This window comes from Muntiacus reevesi, chromosome 13 (genome assembly GCF_963930625.1).
Source record: "Muntiacus reevesi chromosome 13, mMunRee1.1, whole genome shotgun sequence".
In the NCBI taxonomy this organism is placed as follows: domain Eukaryota; kingdom Metazoa; phylum Chordata; class Mammalia; order Artiodactyla; family Cervidae; genus Muntiacus; species Muntiacus reevesi.
Genome location: NC_089261.1, coordinates 69497913 through 69516526, shown reverse-complemented (window position 1 = coordinate 69516526; position 18614 = coordinate 69497913). Strand labels below are relative to the sequence as shown.

Here is an 18614-nt window from a genome sequence, read left to right as displayed (position 1 = left end):
CCCTTCTCATTGTGGTTCCTTCTCTATGTCTTTATGTGGGAGATATCTGCTAGTCTTCAGGTCATTCTCATTTATAGTTGATGTGTGAATAGTTGTAATTTGGTGTGTCTGTAGGAGCTGGTGAGCTCCAGGTCTTCCTACTCTGCCAACCGGGCCACATCCTCCCTTAACTTCATTCTTAGGGAAGCAAAATCTAAATATCCAGTATAGTACTGTTCAAGAAAATGAAGTTATTATCTTTTCCAAAAATGAGCTTATCATCTTAGATTATTGATAGAACAAACAAATGCTTGTAAATACATAGTTATAGGAAAAAAACACAAATGCAAATCTGTTCATATTTTAGAAATTTAAATATTTCCTATGCCCAGCATTCTGCTAGATGCTTCAAGGGGTAATAAACAATATTAGCCCACTTCTTGTACCAGTAAGTTATTAATATCATTGGAGAAATGAGTTATACACACTTTTTTGCTTTTTGTGAAAGGATGGTTTATTAGGATGGTCAAGGTGCAAGCGTTGAACAATCCAAGCAGACTAACAGCGTGGCATGTGTTAATAGATGTGCACACTTTAAATATATAATAGTTTGTGGAAGATCTGTTCAGAGCAGTAATACAGATAGTGAGGACTGTGATGGACAGCATTGAGGGATGGGGATCTGACATTTCCTGAAATGTAATGAGTACAAAGGGTTTATACACACAAAAAAACTGCAGAGGCAATGTGGAGAGAATAGGCTTAGTGTTTTGAGAGTAGTGAGGACTCTGGAGACCACCTCACTTTTCAACATGTTACATTCTTGTTGCTCCTGAACTGAGTTAAACAGTCAAGAATGTAAGAAAAGGGACTTCCCTGGTGGCCCAGTGGTTAAGATCTGCCTGCCAGTTCAGGGAACACGGGTTTGATCCTTGGTCTGGAAAGATTCTCTGTGCTGCAGTGACGCCTCAGCGCCACAGCTCCCGAGCCCACACTCAGGGCTCGTGTGTTGCAACTCCTGAGCCCATGCACTGTAACTGCTGCAGCCCACACACCTAGAGCCTGTGCTCTGCAACAAGAGGAGCCGTGACAACAAGAAACCCGTTGCAGCGAAGACCCAGCTCAGTCAAAATAAATGAATAAATAAAATCAATTAATTATAGAAAAGACAAATGTAGGAAAGACAGTAGAGGGGTTGTGAACCATATTGGGCAAGTGATTTGGGGATGGTGCCTTTAGCTGAGGCTGATTAGAAAAGTCAGAGAGGGACTAGTCACATTTTTATGTCCTGATTTCAGTTCAGTGACCATCTTGTTTATTACTCCTCTAGACTTTTCCAAACAGAATTTCTAGGTTTGTAAAAGGAGTATTTGATCTGCATTGTGCTGCCCTAATTTAGGAGTTCCCTAGTGAAGTGCCTTCCTTCAAGCCCTCGTCAGAATTACTGAATCTGGGATCACTAGTTTCTTCTTCAGTTTTGGCCTCAGTTTTCCCTTTTGGAAAATGGGGATAATAATATTGATTCCTAGGATTCTTATAAAGATTATATGAGATCATGTATGTTTGTCCTTTATTTGGCACATAGAAAATGTTCAATTTATATTGGCAGTAATTTTCATGGTTAGTTTTTACCCTCAATTCCTAAAGGTCATTGTATTGTAAGGGTAAAAGATTGAAAATGTCTTAAAGTAGACTTCTTTTGATAAATATTTTATTTTCCAGTTACAAAATGTAATGATTAATTTAAAATTACAAGAAGAGTTAGTTTCCTTTCCCTTCAAAAGATGACACTTTTTTTTTTTTACAGACAGGGAGTCTGCAAACTCCCTGAGCTGTTGACATCCAGAGGCATGGATGCTGGTGATGGGAGATCTCATTACGTTTGTTTTTCTTCCTTGTCTACTTTTTAATCTAAACTACATCTCAGCTTCCCTCATTTCTTTGTTTCTTTCATCCTTCCTTTTTTTTTTTTTTTACCCTAGTGATGCTCACCTCTTCATATTTTAGTTGACATGCAATTTTTGAATTTGCCTAATGATGGGGATGAGACCCTGAAGACGTTTTGATTCTATAAGTATTCCTAATGTCTCAGTTAAATGGTAGCTGGGTACTTCTTGCAGTTCAGCCTGTTTCTGCCTAAGAATACTTGGTCAAATCTTAGATTGCTATGCCAAGCTGCAAAATGGGAATACTGTGTTAATTTCTGACACATATAAAGTATGAATTGAGTACCTTGATTGTGATTTTTACAATTTTACTGAGACATATTTTACATTTTAATTTTCAGTGATTTTTAATAAATTTACTGATTAGTACTGCCATCACCATAAATCAACTTCATAGCATTTTAGTCCCTATGTAATATTTTTGAGGCTCATCCATGTCATAGTATATATCATCAGATTGTTCCTTTTTATTGCTAAGTAGATTCCATTGTATGAAAACAGCACATTTTGACTGTTTTTTTTACCAGCTGATGGGCATTTAGGTTGTTTCCAGTTTCTGGCAATTATGGCTAATGCTGCTATGAACATTCATGGTGTAGTTCTTTGTGTGGGCACAAATTTTTAGTTCTCATGGTGGTAGATACGTATGTGTGGAATGGCTGGGTTATGTGGTAAATTTAACTTTTTAAAAATTGCTATATTATTTCCCCGTGACTGCATCATTTTACATTCCTACATCGTGTATAAGTGTTTCCATTTTTCCATGTCCTCACCAACGTTTGTTACTCTTTTTTTTCCCCCACCAGTTGTGGTCATTCTAATGAATGTGAAGTGGCATCTCTTATAGTTTCATTTGCACTTCCCTGATGACTAATCATGTTGAGCATCTTTTCATGTACTTGGTAGGCTAGAATTTTATGGTTCTTTGGTAGTAGATATTATTTACCTTTCTGGCAATCTTTGTTCATTTTCGTCTTTTGAATCCACTAAATAGCAGTTTGGCAGAGATTAGGTAAAATAAGACATGGAGATTTGGCCTGGGGGTTTAGTGTACATATATTTAAGATTTGCTAGACTATGAACCCATTGTTTATCTATTTTCCTGGCTGAAGTCTTATTGTATTTATATTATCTTTCATAAAAAATATGAGGAGGCCCACAAGTAGACCTGGCGTGCTTCCATGCCATTACGCGCTGTGATGTTTGTGTCCTCTGGTTCGGTGATCGGCTGTACAAAGACATGTCTACAGAGGCACAGTGCTACCCTGTTCTCCTCTTGTTCCTTGTGATTCGCCTGTTTGAAGATGGGGGCTCTGCAGATATTCTTTTTGGCCCTGTTTTTCATCTCCTTAAACTCTCAGTGAAATTTTCATTCAAATTATATCACTTAAAAAAGAGTTCTGTTACTCTTCTTAGTTCCAAGTATTCTGGTAGAAGAAGGGAAGTGAAAAGTAATTCTGTGATGTAGCACCGGTTTTTCTTTTGTGAAGTTTACATTAAGGCCAGGTTGTTTAACTGTTACTTGAAAAATAATATATCAAATTTATTTTTTGTGTTTTTATTCATTTATCTATCTTTTTTGCGTGTATTGTTTTGGTTGATGGTGGCATGCAGTATCTTTGTTCCATGACCAGGGATCGAACCCATGCCCACTGTAGTGAAAGTGTGGAGTCTTAACCACTAGACCACCAGGGAAATCCTGGGTTCTTGTGTTTTTAAACTACATTTTTGTGTACAGATGTGGCATTTAAAATGCCCTTTTCCTTAACAAATATGTTTGAGGCTTCTTTCATGCCACAGTCTAAAATATCTGAAATCCAGTGGGAAATAAGAAATTATTTTCACTCTTCTTTTTGGGGAGTGCTTTTTGATAATTTCTTCTGTCACACTGAACATCATTTAGTAAGGTAAATTAGAACAAGAAGAGAGATTATCACTTGTGTAAGATGTGAGTTTTTTTTAAAGTTGGGAGCATGTTGTATTTGTCTTAAGATTTGTGCTTTTCCTTCATCAAGGAGTACTCATTGACCACCTTCTATGTCTGGGTGTTACCCAAGGCTTTGGGGGAAGGAAGAAGGGTTAGACAGAGAGGACACAAAGTTTCTTGCATCACTGACTGCTGTGAAGAGCATTAAATAGGGTATTGCACATAAAGTGCATATGACTCTAGTCTGCAGAAGTTCCTCAAACTAGAGCCAAATTGGCAGGGAAATGCAGGTACCGTGTTTGCCTTAGATTAGTTGTAGAATTGGGGAATTTTGTACCATACCACCATAGCCAGTGCCTGGCAGGGGCATTCGGGTCATCTTGTCAGAAGGAAGATACCAATATGTTGGTAGTGTGTTTGTAACCTAAAAGCAAAAGGGCAATAATGATTGGAAGGGTTGACACAATGTAACTTGAAAAGTAATGGAATACATTTTATTTATTAAATGTGGCTGTAATTTGTCATTCAAGTCTTAGTGTTTCAGCATAGTATAAAGTCTATATTATATTTTTACTATTTTTTCAATTTTCTGTGTGCTAAGCAGTAACTAAAGTTAGAATCATATGCACTTTTTATTGATCCTAAGATTTGCCCTCTTAAATCTATTCACTTCTTAGAACTTCAGAATGGGTAAACACAGTTATCAGTTTATTCTGGACTTTGAGTCCCAATTAAGGTCCTTAAGATGGAAATGTTTCCATCCATACATGTGTCCGTAAATGTTTACAATTTGGAGGTCTTCATTTCTTTTCTGAAAAATGGTACAGTGTTCACTAGTGAAAGTGCTTAGCTCAACCTGTATAGTAAATGTTCAGTAAGTGTTTGATGCCTGAAATCCTTCAAAGTTAGAACACAATAACTTAAGTGTTACTGGGTTGGCCAAAAGCTTCCTTTGGTTTTTAAGTGAAAATACTGGATTGGCTAAAAAGTTGGTTTGGATTTTTCTGTTAAGATTTTATGGAAAAGCCTGAATGAACTTTCTGGCCAAACCAATAAAAGACACATTTTTCATTTTTACCAAGAACTTTATGAACAACGTCGTCACTGTTTTGTTCACTTGTTGTTGTTCAGTCGCTCAGTTGTGTCCAACTCTCTGTAACCCTGTGGACTGCAGCACGCCAGGCTTTGCTGACCTTTACCATCTCCCGGAATTTGCTCAAACTTGTATCTGTTGAGTTGGTGATGCCATCCAGACATCTCATTCTCTGCTGTCCCCTTCTCCTTCTGCCTTCAGTCTTTCCCAGCATCAGAGTCTTTTTTAATGAGTCAGCTGTTTGCATCAGGTTGCCAAAGTATTGGAGCTTCAGCATCAGTTCTTCCAGTGAATATTCAGAGTTGATTTCCTTTAGGATTGACTGGTTGACCTTGCAGTCCAATGGATTCTCAAGATTCTTCTCCAGTACCACAGTTCAAAGACACTCAGCCTTTTTAATTGTCTGGTTCTCATATCCATATGAGACTACTGGAAAAACCATACTTTTGACTAGATGGACCTTTGTAGGCAAAGTAATTTCTCTGCTTTTGAATATGCTATCTAGGTTTGTCATTTCTTTTCTTTCAAAGGAGCAAGCATCTTTTAATTTCAAGGCTGCACTCACTATTTGCAGTGATTTTGGAACCCGAGAAAATAAAGTCTCTCACTGTTTGCAGTTTCCCCATCTATTTGCCATGAAGTGATGGGACCGGATGCCATAATCTTAGTTTTCTGAATGTTGAGTTTTAAGCCAGCTTTCTCACTCTTCTCTTTCACTTTCATCAGGAGGCTCTTCAGTTCCTCTTTACTTTCTGCCATGAGGGTGGTGTCATCTGTATATTTGAGGTTATTGATATTTCTCCCTGAAATCTTGATTCTAGCTGTGCTTCATTCAGCCTGGCATTTCACATGATGTACTCTGCGTATAAGTTAAATAAGAAGGGTGACAATTACAGCTTTGACATACTCCTTTCCCAATTTTGAACCAGTCTATTCGTGTCTGGTTCTAACTATTGCTTCTTGACCTGCATACAGGTTTCTCAGGATACAGGTCAGGTGGTCTGGTATTCCCATCTCTTTCAGAATTTTCCACAGTTTGTTTTGATCTGTATAGTGAAAGGCTTTAGTATAGTCAATGAAGTAGAAGTATGTTTTTCTGGAATTTTCTTGCTTTTTCTATGCTCCAGTGGATGTTTGTAATTTGATCTCTGGTTCCTCTGCCTTTTCTAAACCCAGTTTGTACATTTGGAAGTTCCTAGTTCAGATATTGTTGGAGCTTAAAGATTTTGAACATTACTCTGCTAGCATATGAAATAAGTACAATTGTGCAACAGTTTGAGCATTCATTACCTTTCTTTGAGATTACAATGAAAACTGACTTTTTCCAGTCCTGTGGTCACTGCTGAGTTTTCCAAATTTACTGGCAAATTGAGTGCAACACTTTAACAGCATCATCTTTTAGGATTTGAAATAGCTCAGCTGGAATTCCATTACCTCCACTAGCTTTGTTCATAGTGATGCTTCCTAAGGTCCACTTGACTTCTCATTCCAGGGTGTCTGGCTCTTAAGTGAGTGTTCACACTGTCATGGTTATCCGGGCCATCAAGATCTTTTTTGTATAGCTCTTCTGTGTATTCTTCCCACCTCTTCTTAATATCTTCTGCTTCTGTTAGGTCCATACTGTTTTTGTTCTTTATTGTGTTTACCTTTTCATGAAATGTTCTCTTGGTTGGTATTTCTAATTTTCTTAAAGAGATCTCTAGTCTTTCCCATTCTTTCGTTTTCATCTATTTCTTTGCATTTTTTGCTTAAAAAGGCTTTCTTATCTCTCCTTGCTAGTCTCTGGAACTCTTTGTTCCATTATCCTCTGCCATTTCTCAGACAACTTCATAATTCCATCTTCAGGAAACTTTTTATCTTTTTGAGCAAAGAACTGTTCCAGGTGCCTTTTACCATCTTCCAGGGAATTGAGATTTCTTTAATTAAGAAAATTTTGTAAAGACTAAAATAAATGGACATCTGAAGGTGCAATATCTGGTGATATGGCCAATGAATCAGAAATTCTCAGCCAAGCTGTAACAGGCTTTGCCTGATCATCAAAGAAACACACGCTTATGTATTATTATCCTGATGGAAGATTATGCATTTTCTGTTAACTAATTCCAAATGCTTTTCTTCAAGTGATGCTTTCACTTCGTCTAGTTGGGAACAGTACTTGTTGGAATTAATCATTTGGTTTTCTCCAAGGAGCTCATAATAGAGGATTCTCTTCCTATTGTGCCATATATGCAGCATCACCTTCTTTGGATGAACATTGGCCTTTGGTGTGGTTATAGTGGTTCATTTCTCTTGCCCTATGATCTCTTCCATTCCACATTATTGTACAGTATCCACTTTTCGTCACTCATCACATTTTCTTTTAAAATTGGAATGTTTTTGTTAACATTTCAGTAGAGAATTGCAGGTGGAAATATTGCCAAGAAGGTTTTTTTTTCCACTTAACTATGTGGGACCCAGACATCAAAAACAAATTTTCAAGAAACCTGGAAACCATTGTGTTATTTCTCTAACAGGCAAGGGATGATGGCATTGTTTTCATACTTCTTTTATCTTTGATGCTGAAAGCTTGGCTTCTCTGTACAGCAGTGCCAAATCAAATGTCAGAGACAGAGTTTTGGGTAAAGTAGAGAAGAATTGCTTTATTGCTTTGCCAGCAAAGGATGACATGGTGGCCTCATGCCTGCAAAACCATGTGTCCCTTCTTGGGAAAAAGAGAAGTTCTGTAATAATTGTTCAAAGAGGGCATTATCAGACATCAAAAAATTAATGTAATGAAGGTGGTGCAAATGGTTTTCACTGCTTAGGTTGGATAGTTTTGAGTATATTGATTATCTCTCATGTGATGTATCAGTCTGTGGACATTCTGATGGGTTGGTGGTGAGATAAGTAGGAGTCAGCATCATCAAACTTCAGGTTCAACTGGTCTGGGATCTACATGCTTGTGGGCAGCATACCATCATTAATCATCTACTTCTCCCACCTGGAGGGAATTTCAATATCTGCAAAATAGTTCAAAAACATTGTTGTGTGTATCCTTTGATGTTTAAACAGGACCTTGCCCCAAGGCTGCTTTTGACTGTTTCACCTCCCTTCCATAGTTAACAACTGCTTGCGTCTGCCCATTGGAACTCAGGGAAAGTCATGGAGGCTGAATAAAGGCTGTTTCTATAATGAAAGAAATGGGGGGACAAAAAAGGCCTTGTGACCAGGAGCCCCACAGGACCCTGCACGGTATCAAAACTTGATGAATGTAGAACTAAACCTTTTTGGCAAGATGTCCCCTAGTGCTCAACATTATTTTTAGACTGTCTCGTTTTTAACTGAGTTTTCTTTCACCATTGCTTATGTCTTCCTATTCTTGGGCCATTGTATGTCCATGCATGTGTGTCCAAGCCTGCTTCTAACTCTTCATGAGTCCCGTGGGTTTAGAAGCAATTCCTTCTCTTTTCTGCTTCTCCATTTCTCTCCATAAAAGAGGATCTTATTTATGATCCCTGAATGCTTAACTAGTTCAGTGGGTAGTAGGAAGGGGGTCTTGTACTAAGTATTTAATGGAGTGATGTAGAAGACATCTGGTTTTCATAATAAATTGTTGTTGTTCAGCCCCTCAGTCGTGTCCAACTCTCTGTGACACCATGAACTGCAGCATGCCAGACTTCCCTGTCCTTCACCACCTCCCAGAGCTTGCTTAAACTCATGTCCATTGAGTCGGGGATGCCATCCAACCATCTCGTCCTCTGTTGTCCCCTTCTCCTGCCTTCAATCCCTCCCAGCATCAGGGTCTTTTCTAATAAGTTGGCTGTTTGCATCAAGTGGGCTCCCCTGGTGGCTCAGATGGTAAAAGCGTCTGCCTACAACGCGGGAGACCCGGGTTCAATCCCTGGGTCGGGAAGATCCCCTGGAGAAGGAAATGGCAACCCACTCCAGTACTCTTGCCTAGAAAATCCCATGGATGGAGAGCCTGGTGGACTGCAGCCCATGGGGTCGCAAAGAGTCAGATACAACTGAGCGACTTCACTTCACTTCACTTGACTTGCATCAGGTGGCTAGTGTATTGGAACTTCAGTTTCAGCATCCAGTGAATTAACTTCCAGTGAATATTCAGGACTGATTTCCTTTAGGATGGACAGATTTGATCTCCTTGCAGTCCAAGGGACTCTCAAGAGTCTTCTCCAACACCACAGGTCAAAAGCATCAATTCTTCAGTGCTCAGTGTTCTTTATAGTCCAGCTCTCACATCCATACATGACCACTGGAAAAACCATAGCCTTGACTAGATGGACTTTTGTCAGCACAGTAGTCTCTGCTTTTTATTATGCTTTCTAGGTTTCATCCAAGGAGCAAGTGCCTTTTAATTTCATGGCTGCAGTCACCATCTGCAGTGATTTGGGAGGCCGAGAAAATAATGTCTGTCACTGTTTCCACTGTTTCCCCATCTCTTTGCCATGAAGTGGTGGGACTAGATGCCATGATCTTAGTTTTTTGAATGTTGAATTTTAAGCCAGCTTTTTCACTTTCCTCTTTCACTTTCATCAAGAGGCTCTTTAGTTCTTCTTTACTGTTTGCCATAAGGGTGGTGTCATCTGCACATCTGAGGTTATTGATATTTCTCGTGGCAATCATGATTCCAGCTTGTGCTTCATCTAGCCCAGCATTTCAGATGATGTACTCTGCATAAATGTTAAATAATCAGGGTAACAGTACACCAGCCTTGACATACTCCTTTCCCAATTTTGTTTTGTTTTTATTTTTGTTTTTTTAGTAGCATGCAGCAATTTATTTATTTATTTTTGTTAAATTATTTATTTATTTTACTTTACAGCATTGTATTGGTTTTGCCATACATTGACTTGAATCTGCCATGGATATACATGTGTTCCCTCTCCTGAACCCCCCTCCCACTTCCCTCCCCATCTCATCCCTCTGGGTCATCCCAGTGCACCAGCCCCGAGCATCGTGTATCATGCATCGAACCTGGACTGGCGAATCATTTCACATATGATAATTTACATGTTTCAGTGCCATTCTCCCATATCATTCCTCCCTCGCCCTCTCCCACAGAGTCCAAAAGACTGTTCAATACATCTGTGTCTCTCTTGCTGTCTTGCATACAGGGTTATTGTTACCATCTTTCTAAATTCCATATATATGTGTTAGTATACTGTATTGGTGTTTTTCTTTCTGGCTTACTTCACTCTGTATAATAGGCTCCAGTTTCATCCACCTCATCAGAACTGATTCACATGTACTGAATCACACGTGTGGATTTTTCTCTGGGCTTTCTATTTCGTTCCATTGATCTATATTTCTGTCTATGTGCCTACCACATTGTCTTGATGACTGTGGCTTTGTAGTAGAGACTGAAGTCAGGCAGGTTGATTCCTCCAGTTCCATTCTTCTTTCTCAGGATTGCTTTGGCTGTTTGAGGTTTTTGTATTTCCATACAAATTGTGAAATTATTTGTTCTAGTTCTCTGAAAAATACCATTGGTAGGTTGATAGGGATTGCACTGAGTCTATAGATTGCTGTGGGTAGAATACTCATTTTCACTATATTGATTCTTCCGATCCATGAGCACGGTATATTTTTCCATCTATTTGTGTCCTCTTTGATTTCTTTCATCAGTGTTTTATAGTTTTCTGTATATAGGTCTTTTGTTTCCTTAGGTAGATATATTCCTAAGTATTTTATTCTTTTCGTTGCAATGGTGAATGATATTGTTTCCTTAACTTCTCTTTCTGTTTTCTCATTGTTAGTGTATAGGAATGCAAGTGATTTCTGTGTGTTAATTTTATATCCTGCAAGTTTACTATATTCGTTGATTAGCTCTAGTAATTTCAACATCAATTTGTCATCTGCAAACAGTGATAGTTTTACTTCTTCTTTTCCTATCTGGATTCCTTTTATTTCTTTTTCTGCTGTGATTACTGTGGCCAAAACTTCCAAAACTATATTGAATAGTAGTGGTGAGAGTGGGCACCCTTGTCTTGTTCCTGACTTTAGGGAAAATGCTTTCAATTTTTCACCATTGGGGATAATGTTTGTTGAGGGTTTGTCATATATAGCTTTTATTATGTTGAGGTATGTTCCTTCTATTCCTGCTTTCTGGAGGATTTTTAATCATAAATTGATGTTGAATTTTATCAAAGGCTTTTTCTGCATCTATTGAGATAATCATATGGTTTTTTATCTTTCAATTTGTTAATGTGGTGTATTACATTGATTGATTTGTGAATATTGAAGAATCCTTGCATCCCTGGGATAAAGCCCACTTGGTCATGATGTATGATCTTTTTAATATGTTGTTGAATTCTGTTTGCTAGAATTTTGTTAAGGATTTTTGCATCTATGTTCATCAGTGATATTGGCCTATAGTTTTCTTTTATTGTGGCATCTTTGTCAGGCTTTGTTATTAAGGTGATGGTGGCCTCATAGAATAAGTTTGGAAGTTTACCTTCCTCTGCAATTTTCTGGTAGAGTTTGAGTAGGATAGGTGTTAGTTCTTCTCTAAATTTTTGGTAGAATTCATCTGTGAAGCCATCTGGTCCTGGGCTTTTGTTTGTTGGAAGATTTCTGATTACAGTTTGAATTTCTGTGCTTGTGATGGGTCTGTTGAGATTTTCTGTTTTTTCCTGGTTCAATTTTGGAAAGTTATACTTTTCTAAGAATTTGTCCATTTCTTCCAAGTTGTCCATTTTATTTGCATATAGATGCTGGTATTAGTCTCTTATGATCCTTTGTATTTCAGTGTTGTCTGTTGTCATGTCTCCATTTTCATTTCTAATTTGTTGATTTGATTTTTCTCTCTTTTTTTCTTGATTAATCTGGCTAATGGTTTGTCAATTTTATTTACCTTCTCAAAGAACCAACTTTTGGGTTCGTTAATTTTTGCTATGGTCTCTTTTGCTTTTTTTACATTTATTTATGCTCTAATTTTTAAGATTTCTTTCATTCTACTAACCCTAGGGTTCATAATTTCTTCCTTTTCAAGTTGCTTTAGGTGTAGAGTTAGGTTATTTATTTGGCTTTTTTCCCGTTTCTTGAGGTATGCCTGTATTGCTATGAACCTTCCCCTTAGCACTGCTTTTACAGTGTCTCATAGGTTTTGGGTTGTTGTGTTTTCATTTTCATTCATTTTTATGCATATTTTGATTTCTTCTGTGATTCGTTTTCCCCCTGTAATTGACATCTAATCGTACTGCATTGTGGTCAAAAAAGATGCTTGGAATGATTTCAATTTTTTTGAATTTACCAAGGCTAGATTTATGGCCCCTATGTGATCCATCTTGGAGAAGGTTCCATGTGTGCTTGAGAAAAAGGTGAAATTCATTGTTTTGGGGTGAAATGTCCTATATTTATCAATTAGGTCTAACTGGTCTGTTGTATCATTTAAAGTTTGTGTTTCCTTGTTAATTTTTTGTTTAGTTGATCTATCCATATGTGTGAGTGGATTATTAAAATCTCCCACTATTATTGTGTTATTGTTAATTTCCCCTTTCATACTTATTAGCATTTGTCTTACATATTGTGGTGTTCCTATGTTAGGTGCATATATATTTATGATTGTTATATCTTCTTCTTGGATTGATCCTTTGATCATTAGGTAGTGTCCATCTTTATCTCTTTTCACAGCCTTTGTTTTAAAGTCTATTTTATCTTTTATGAGTATTGCTACTCCTGCTTTCTTTTCGTCTCTTTTTGCATGAAGTATCTTTTTCCAGCCCTTCACTTTCAGTCTGTAGGTGTCCCTTGTTTTGAGGTGGGTCTCTTGTAGACAGCATATATAGGGGTCTTGTTTTTGTATCCATTCAGCCAGTCTTTGTCTTTTGGTTGGGGCATTCAACCCATTTATATTTAAGGTAATTATTGATAAGTATGATCCTGTTGCCATTTTGTTTATTGTTTTGAGTTCAAGTTTATACACCCTTTCTGTGTTTCCTGTCTAGAGAAAAACCTTTAGCATTTGTTGAAGAGCTGGTTTGGTGGTGCTGAATTCTCTCAACTTTTGCTTGTCTGTAAAGCTTTTGATTTCTTCTTCATATTTGAATGAGATCCTTGCTGGGTACAGTAATCTGGGTTGTAGGTTATTTTCTTTCATCACTTTAAGTATATCCTGCCATTCCCTTCTGGGTTGAAGAGTTCCTTTTGAAAGATCAGCTGTTATCCTTATGGCAATCCCCTTGTGTGTTATTTGTTGTTTTTCCCTTGCTGCTTTTAATATTTGTTCTTTGTGTTTGATCTTTGTTAATTTGATTAATATGTGTCTTGGGGAGTTTTGCCTTGGGTTTATCCTGTTTGGGACTCTCTGAGTTTCTTGAACTTGGGTCACTGTTTCCTTCCCCATTTTAGGGAAGTTTTCAACTATTATCTCCTCAAGTATTTTCTCATGGTCTTTCTTTTTGTCCTCTTCTGGGACAAATGATTCGAATGTTGGGGTGTTTTACATTGTTCCAGAGTTCTCTGAGGTTGTCCTCATTTCTTTTAATTCTTTTTTCTTTCTCCTCTCTGTGTCATTTATTTCTACCATTTTATCTTCTACCTCACTTATCCTATATTCTGCCTCCATTATTCTACTGTTGGTTCCCTGCAGAGTGTTTTTTATCTCATTTATTGCATTATTCATTATATATTGAGTGTTTTTTATTTCTTTTAGGTCTTTGTTAAACCTTTCTTGCATCTTCTTGATCGTTGTCTCCAGGCTATTCATCTGTAACTCCAATTTGCTTTCAAGATTTTGGATCATTTTCACTATCATTATTTGGAATTCTTTATCGGGTAGATTCCGTATCTCTTCCTCTTTTGTTTGTTTTTTTTTGCATTTATCCTGTTCCTTTACCTGCTGGGTATTTCTCTGTCTTTTCGTCTTGTTTATGTTGCCGTGTTTGGGGTGGCCTTTCTGTGGTCTGGGTGTCTGTGGTTCCTCTTTATTGTGGAGGTTCCTCGCTGTGGGTGGGGTTGGACGGGTGGCTTGTCAAGGTTTTCTGGTTAGGGAAGCTTGTGTCGGTGTTCTGGTGGGTGGAGCTCGATTTCTTCTCTCTGGAGTGCAATGAAGTGTCCAGTAATAAGTTTTGAGATGTCAGTGGGTTTGGTGTGACTTTGGGCAGCCTGTATATTGAGGCTCAGGGTTATGTTCCTGTGTTGCTGGAGAATTTGCATGGTATGTCTTGCTCTGGAGCTTGTTGGCCCTTGGGTGGTGCTTGATTTCAGTGTAGATATGGAGGCGTTTGATGAGCTCCTATCATTTAATGTTCCCTGGAGTCAGGAGTTCTCTGGTGTTCTCAGAATTTGGACTAAAGTCTTCTGCCTCTGGTTTTCAGTCTTATTCTTACAGTAACCTCAAGACTTCTCCATCTATACAGCACTGATGATACAACATCTAGGTTAAAGATGAAAAGTTTCTCTGCAGTGAGGGACACCCAGAGAGGTACACAGAGTTACATAGAAGAGAAGAAGGAAGAGGGAGTTAGAGGTTACCAGGAGGAGCAGAGGGGGTATCAAAAGGGAGAGAGCAAGTTAGCTAGTAATCGCTTCCCTATGTGCTTGCCTCAGTCTGGACCCCTCAGAGATGTTCATGGGGTTACACAGAGAGGAGAAGAGGGAGGTAGGGGACAGAGGTGGCCGGGAGGATTAAAGGGGGAATCAGAAGGAGAGAGACGGGTCCAGCCAGTAATCAGTTCCCTAAGTGTTCTCCACAGCCCGGAACACGCAAAGAGATTCACCGAGTTGGGCAGAGAGGAAAAGGGGGTGGGGGGAGATAGAGGCGACCTGGTGAAGAAAAAGGAGAGTCAAAAGGGGTAGAGAGCAATCAGGCTAGTGATCCCGCTCCCGAGTGAAAATGGGTACTGAAGGTTGGGTTCGTAAAGGTACCAGGTTGATAACAAATACCAAAAAGCAAAGACTAAAAATCTTGAGTAGAGGTTAAATTCCCAAAAATACAATATTAAAAAAAAAGAAGAAAAAAAATCAAATCAGCAAACAAAAAAAACAGAAACAAGCAAAAAACAAAAAAAAAAACAAAGTCACAGAAATTATAAAATATGTATATATGAAGTTTGTTTTAAAAATAGGGCCTTTTTTTCTTGCAAGGTAATAGTAGGTTATAAAAATGAAAATTAAAGGAGTAATGGGGACTTAAAAAATAAAAAATAAAATAAAAAAACTAAAAATAAAGTAAAAAATTTTAACTTAAAAAAAAATTTTTTTTTTAATTTAAAAAATGATAGTAGTAAAAATATATCTGAGACTTTCTCTGGAGCTGTTGCAGAGTGTGGGGTCAGTTCATCTTCAGATAGTTCCTTGGTCCGGCTTGTACTTCTTAAGGTCTATAGGCCCCTTCCTATGTAGTCGGTGCTAATTCCAGGGTTTTAACCTGTTGCACCTGTCACTTCCAAGGCGGTTCCCCCTGTTTATTTTAGCTTCTGTGTGCTGGTCTCTTCTGTGTCTAATTTCCGCCCCGCCGCGAGGGGTGCGGTGGTGGTCACTTTTTTTTTAGGCTCGCGTGGTCAGTCGTGCTTTGGAGAGGGAGGAACACTGGGAACAACTGCCACTGGCGAGTGCTCACACTGGGGTTGCCCCGCTCACGGCGTGTGTGCTTCCCCGTCTGCACTGCTCAGACTCCAGGTTGCTCTGCCGGGAACTGTCTGATGCAGGCCCTCGTTTACGTGCACTTCCCAGGTCTAGGCCGCTCAGGTTCAGGGTCTCGGGTACTCCACCAAGGCGCAGACTTGGCTGGGCCTGCGTTTTGCGCCCGGCCCAGGCCCAAGCAGCTCGGGTGACCAGGTGCTTGTCGCGCGTATTCGCCCCCCTTTGGAGGCTGCGGCTTACCCCCTCCCCCGTTCCAGCCGCTCGGTTTTCTGGGTGTACAACGGGCGCGCCTTCTTAGGTGTGCCGTGTGTCTATTCTGGGGAGCTGGTCTCTGGCCGCGACCCTCTGATGGATGCCGATCGTCCAGAATCCCGAGAAGTCTTGGTTAGCAGAGAAGTCTGCTTGCAGTTTGGTATCGGATGCCTCTCTGGGGCCGATTGCCCCCTTCCGGCCCTGGCTCTCCTCGCCTGCCTGTCTCGGGCGGGGGATGGGCTGGTCTGCTGCTGGCAAGCTCTGCCTCAGTCCTTTGTTCTATGAGTGGGCCTGGCGGTGTCTTAGGTTAGGGCTTTTCGTGTGATCGCAGGATAGCTATCCCACAGTCTGGGTTGCTGTCTCAAGCTAGATCCCTCAGATTGCCCTCAGGGCATTCAGGCCTGGTCCTTACCCTAAGCAATGCAGCCCGCTCCTCCCAGTCCCTCCCCCACTAGCAAGCAGGGGATGTGAGCGTCTGGGCTGCTGCTCCGGGAATTGCTCTTAGGCAGTAATCTGTGGGTTTTAATTATTTATTTATTTCTCCTCCTGGTTATTTTGCCCTCTGAGATTCCAAGGCTCGCCATAGACCTGCCAGAGTGTGTTTCCTGGTGTTTGGAAACTTCTCTCTTTTTTAAGACTCCCTTCCCAGGATGGATCTCTGTCCCTACCTCTTCTGTCTCTCTTTTTATCTTTTATATTTTGTCCTACCTCCTTTCGAAGACAATGGGCTGCCTTTCTGGGTGCCTAATGTCCTCTGCCAGCAATCAGAAGTTGTTCTGTGGAGTTTGCTCAGCGTTCAAATGTTCTTTTGATGAATTTGTGGGGGAGAAAGTGGTCTCCCTGTCCTATTCCTCCACCATCTTAGGACCGCCTCCTCCATTCCCAATTTTGAACCAGTCTGTTGTTCCTTGTCTGGTTCTAACTATATTTTCTAGACCTGCATACAGGAGGTCAAGTAAGGAGGCAGGTAAGGTGGTCTGGTATTCCCATATCTTTAAGAATTTTCCACAGTTGTGATCCACACAGTCAAAGGCTTTAGCATAGTGGTTATAAATGGTGGTATGGAAATTACCTCAGGCTTAAGTTGCTACATATGACAAGCAGGAATGGATTTTGGGTTAGAAGGCCCTTTTGACAGTTGCCTTGGTTGACTCACCTCTTTAAAATCCTTCTTTTGTCTTGCATTTCCTTGACATTTTGTGTAATTTGTGTTCTGATTATTTCCTGCCTGAGAGGTGTGTCCTTCCTGAGGGCAGGGGCAGGCCCTGGAGTGCTTGTGAATGAGTGCTATGAACCTGGCGGTTAGCCTCATGGGGTAACACTGTGTTCTAGTCATGAGTCGAAATTCAAAAGGGAAAGAAACTGCTTTAAAGCATTGTCAACTAAAAAAATGCACACATTAGAAGTGTGCATTATGTTTTATTCATTGGATTTTGGAGGACTTTTGGAGCCCAGGGGGTAGCCTCTCAGATGTTTCTGAGGGAATGATCTGAAGAAATAAAAGAGGAGCCAGGGTATGGAGGAGTTTTTGCAAAAATACAAAATAAAAAAAGCAGGTAGTTGGAACATCTAAAGATGAAAAACCTGACAAGTCAATTTAGTGCTTTTCTGTGTATGGGAAGATACACGAATCTGGGCTCATTGAAATCATTCCTTTATTATATATTAGTTTGCCTGTTGTTTTTTTTTCCCCCCCTTTCTGAATTCCCTCATGGTGTACAGTCTGGGGTGGCCTGCAGTGACTGATGGCTGTAACATCCTTTGTTGACTGATATGGCAGATGACATTCTTTATCCACAGCATGGACCAAAAAACGGCATGGACAGCATCATACCGTGAATCTATGATGCCACAGGTGTTAAGAGTTCATGCAGTTGGACATGTGTCATGTTCATCACCATGATGTAATTTTCAGGTATAAGTGAGTAACAGAGGTACTTTGTATGGTTTGTTCAGGTAAGCTTTTACAGGAGGTAAGGGAATATTGTAGGTTTGCTGAAGGGGCTGACCATTTTGCCTGCTGAATACAGTGCGTGGCTGGCCATCTGCCTGGCCTTGGTCTTCCTGCTGGGTGTGTCTGGTGCAATGTCAACATTGCTCCTTATATTTTAGGTGAGATGAGTGAGAGCCGAGCAAAGAGAGTCCGCATCAAGGAGGTGGACGGCTGGACCCTGAGGATGCTGATCGACTACGTTTACACAGCAGAGATTCAGGTGACAGAAGAGAATGTACAGGTAAGGGCGACAGCTCGTACCACGTGGTTCTCTGCACGTGCCAGGTTTCTAATGCAGAAGAGCATACCTATACACAGATACTTTGTATTGTGAAATGGAGTGTCTCCTGCCATATCAGTAAGCAAAGTGCCACAGCTCTCTGAGATTCTGGCTCTCCACTGTGAATTTCTAAGCAATGCTGGCAAGCAGCAGCCATGAATTCCTGAGCCATGCTGACAAGCGGCCCCACTCCCTACAAAAGGCACTTAAGGATGTCACAGCCATCAGCAGTTACAGCCCTCCTGTGTGAACCAGAAGGCCCCAAGGGAACTCAAGAGAGGAAAAGATCTCTGTAAATATGCTGTATGCTGACCCCAGTTAGCTGAGATGCATATGAAAGGCATGACTTCAGTAATCCCAGACGCTTGCACCTTCCCTACATAGAACAATGCTAAATTCCTTAACTTGATATCTGGTTTTTCTTACTTACCAATAATCTTTGACGTTCAGACTGCCTGCCCACTTTGTGGCAAACTTGTAGATAGCCTGACTGTCTCCCTCCTTTCTCCTTGGAGCAGTCTCTCAGGGCTCCTGAGACGCTGCCTCCTGTACTCCAGGTC

At 40.0% G+C, this 18614-nt stretch overlaps 1 protein-coding gene across 5 annotated transcripts in view; it reads left to right on the top strand.

Moving 5' to 3' along the window:
• KLHL2 (kelch like family member 2) overlaps nt 1-18614 on the top strand; it is a 162497-nt gene that overhangs the window by 40954 nt on the left and 102929 nt on the right. For all 5 annotated transcript variants that reach the window (XM_065904664.1, XM_065904665.1, XM_065904666.1 and 2 more), the window contains one exon: nt 17894-18015. In XM_065904664.1, the coding sequence (XP_065760736.1) occupies nt 17894-18015 (122 nt within the window). The remainder of the gene's footprint in view (nt 1-17893; nt 18016-18614) is intronic.